This window comes from Balaenoptera acutorostrata, chromosome 10, assembly GCF_949987535.1.
Source record: "Balaenoptera acutorostrata chromosome 10, mBalAcu1.1, whole genome shotgun sequence".
Lineage (NCBI taxonomy): Eukaryota > Metazoa > Chordata > Mammalia > Artiodactyla > Balaenopteridae > Balaenoptera > Balaenoptera acutorostrata.
Genome location: NC_080073.1, coordinates 84754377 through 84756710, shown reverse-complemented (window position 1 = coordinate 84756710; position 2334 = coordinate 84754377). Strand labels below are relative to the sequence as shown.

At 40.6% G+C, this 2334-nt stretch overlaps 1 protein-coding gene across 1 annotated transcript; it reads left to right on the top strand.

Moving 5' to 3' along the window:
• Positions 1-1098: 1098 nt before the first annotated feature.
• LOC103001667 (olfactory receptor 2G3-like) lies at positions 1099-2040 on the top strand. Its single transcript, XM_007179107.1, has one exon. It carries the CDS (start codon positions 1099-1101, stop codon positions 2038-2040), a length of 942 nt encoding a protein of 313 aa, XP_007179169.1.
• Positions 2041-2334: the final 294 nt, after the last annotated feature.

Here is a 2334-nt window from a genome sequence, read left to right as displayed (position 1 = left end):
AGTAACAAAACAATTTTAGGATATGCAGTTATTAGGGAAGAATTTTGAAACCTGAGTGATTTTCAGTGATGATGTGTAAAAGTGCCTGTTTGTCTTAAACATGAAATACAGTTACGGTCTTTGGGAATACGCTTTGTATCAGTGAATATATTTTAAACTTTTGCATTTATAACAGTTTGGACTTTTAAAAAGCTCATTAAAAATCTTGGCCTCTTTAATCTTCTTGAAGGTAAAAACTCGACGTGGGTTTGATATGCATTGAGGAGCCTCTTTCATCCCGCCAAACAACCTTCCTTTCCTTGATTCTCATTCCCTCCATTAAGATTCAACCACCTTGCCTTTCATCATGCAAGACAGGAAAGCTGACTCCCGTCCTCAGCACCATGCACCAAAGAAGGCAAGGAGGTTTGCTCTGAATATGTGCATGAATTTACGTTACTAATAAGCTGGTGGACTAAATTAGTTAACTAATCCTTAAAGGAAATGTATTTTTGACATTACGTGTGCATAATGATTAAACATTTAGATATAAATGTTAATATTATTCCTTTCAATAGCCAAATGTTTGCCATTTTATAGGAAAAATAACCTCTATAATCTCCAGAAGTAGACTGTCATTTATATAATGAAAATCCTAGAAAAAACATGTCCACCTCAAAATTACAGTTGAAAAATTGCAATGTTATTTACATATATTATTTACTTATATTAAGCATCAGTATTACGGGGTTTTCCCCATTTAATTTGAATGATTTGTCATAAGCTATAAATTAATCAAATATACTTTTTTCTTCTGATATTCTTCCTTTATTTTTTTCTGTGATAAATTTTAACTCACCTTCTGATAGTTATCTCTCAAGAAAACTCTTTCTTCTACAATTAGCCTTCATGTGCCTCTCTGTACAGAGTCTGGTCCTTAATGTCATTTGCTGCAGCTTCTGAAGGCCACTGCCAAAATTTATTCTATGGGGCACAGTAATTTCTCTCAGAGTCAGTGTTTCAAAGAGTAATTTTAAAAGGTTGTTATTGTGACCAGAGGTCAACACATTATCCTCTCTAAATTCTTACAATATTTTCCTCCTTTTTGTGAACAGGGTGATGGGCATGAACAGTAGTGGTGCCGAAGACGACTTCATCCTGGTGGGCTTCTCTGGTCAGCCCAACCTGGAAAAGATACTCTTCGTGGTTGTGTTGGTATCATATCTCCTGACTCTGGTGGGAAATACAATCATTATTCTGATCTCCTCCATAGACCCTAACCTCAAAACACCCATGTACTTTTTGCTCACTCACCTCTCTCTAGTTGATATCTGCCTTACTACCAGTATTGTTCCCCAGCTGCTGTGGAACCTAAGAGGACCAGCCAAGACCATAACAGCCCTGTGCTGTGCTGTCCAGCTCTACATCTCCCTGGCTTTGGGCTCCACTGAGTGTGTTCTCCTGGCTGTAATGGCTTTCAATGGCTATGCTGCAGTGTGCAAACCTCTCCACTATGGAGCTGTGATGAACCCACGGCTGTGCCAGGCTCTGGCAGGGGTTGCGTGGCTGAGTGGAGTAGGAAACACTCTTATCCAGAGCATTGTCACCCTCTGGCTGCCTCGCTGTGGACACCGGTGGCTCCATCATTTCTTCTGTGTGGTACCCTCAGTGATTAAGCTTGCATGTGTGAGCGTCCAGGCCAGTGAGGTCCAGCTATTCATTGCTTCATTGGTCTTGCTCCTCTTGCCCTTAGCACTGATATTGGTGTCCTATGGACATATAGTCAATGCAGTTATTAGGATCAAGTCAGTCCAGGCCTGGTGCAAAGCCCTGGGGACATGTGGATCCCACTTGATGGTAGTGTCCCTCTTCTATGGAACCATCACAGCTGTCTACATTCAGCCCAATAGCTCTTATGCCTGTACGTATGGGAAATACATCTCCCTCTTCTACACAGTAGTGACCCCAACCCTCAATCCTCTCATCTACACGTTGAGGAACAGAGATGCGAAAGGAGCACTGGGAAGACTATTTCACGGAGACAGAGACCTAGGCTCATAAAAAATGAAGCAGAGCACACAGCGGTCAATTTTTTTATGGCAAAAAAACCCCTGAAGTTCATCTTGTACAAGATGAACTTTACTAACATATAAGAACTTTACTAAGGAACTTTACTAACCTATGAGAACACATGTAATCTTCACAGTCTGCATTATTGTCTATTACTTGGCCTCAGAACTATCTATCCTCTTCAACCTCTTTCTCAGGCTTCTTTTGGGCCCTTTATAAGGCAATATCTCCCCACACCCTTTAAATGTGCATTATTCACATCATTTCTGTTTCTTGCCCTCGTTT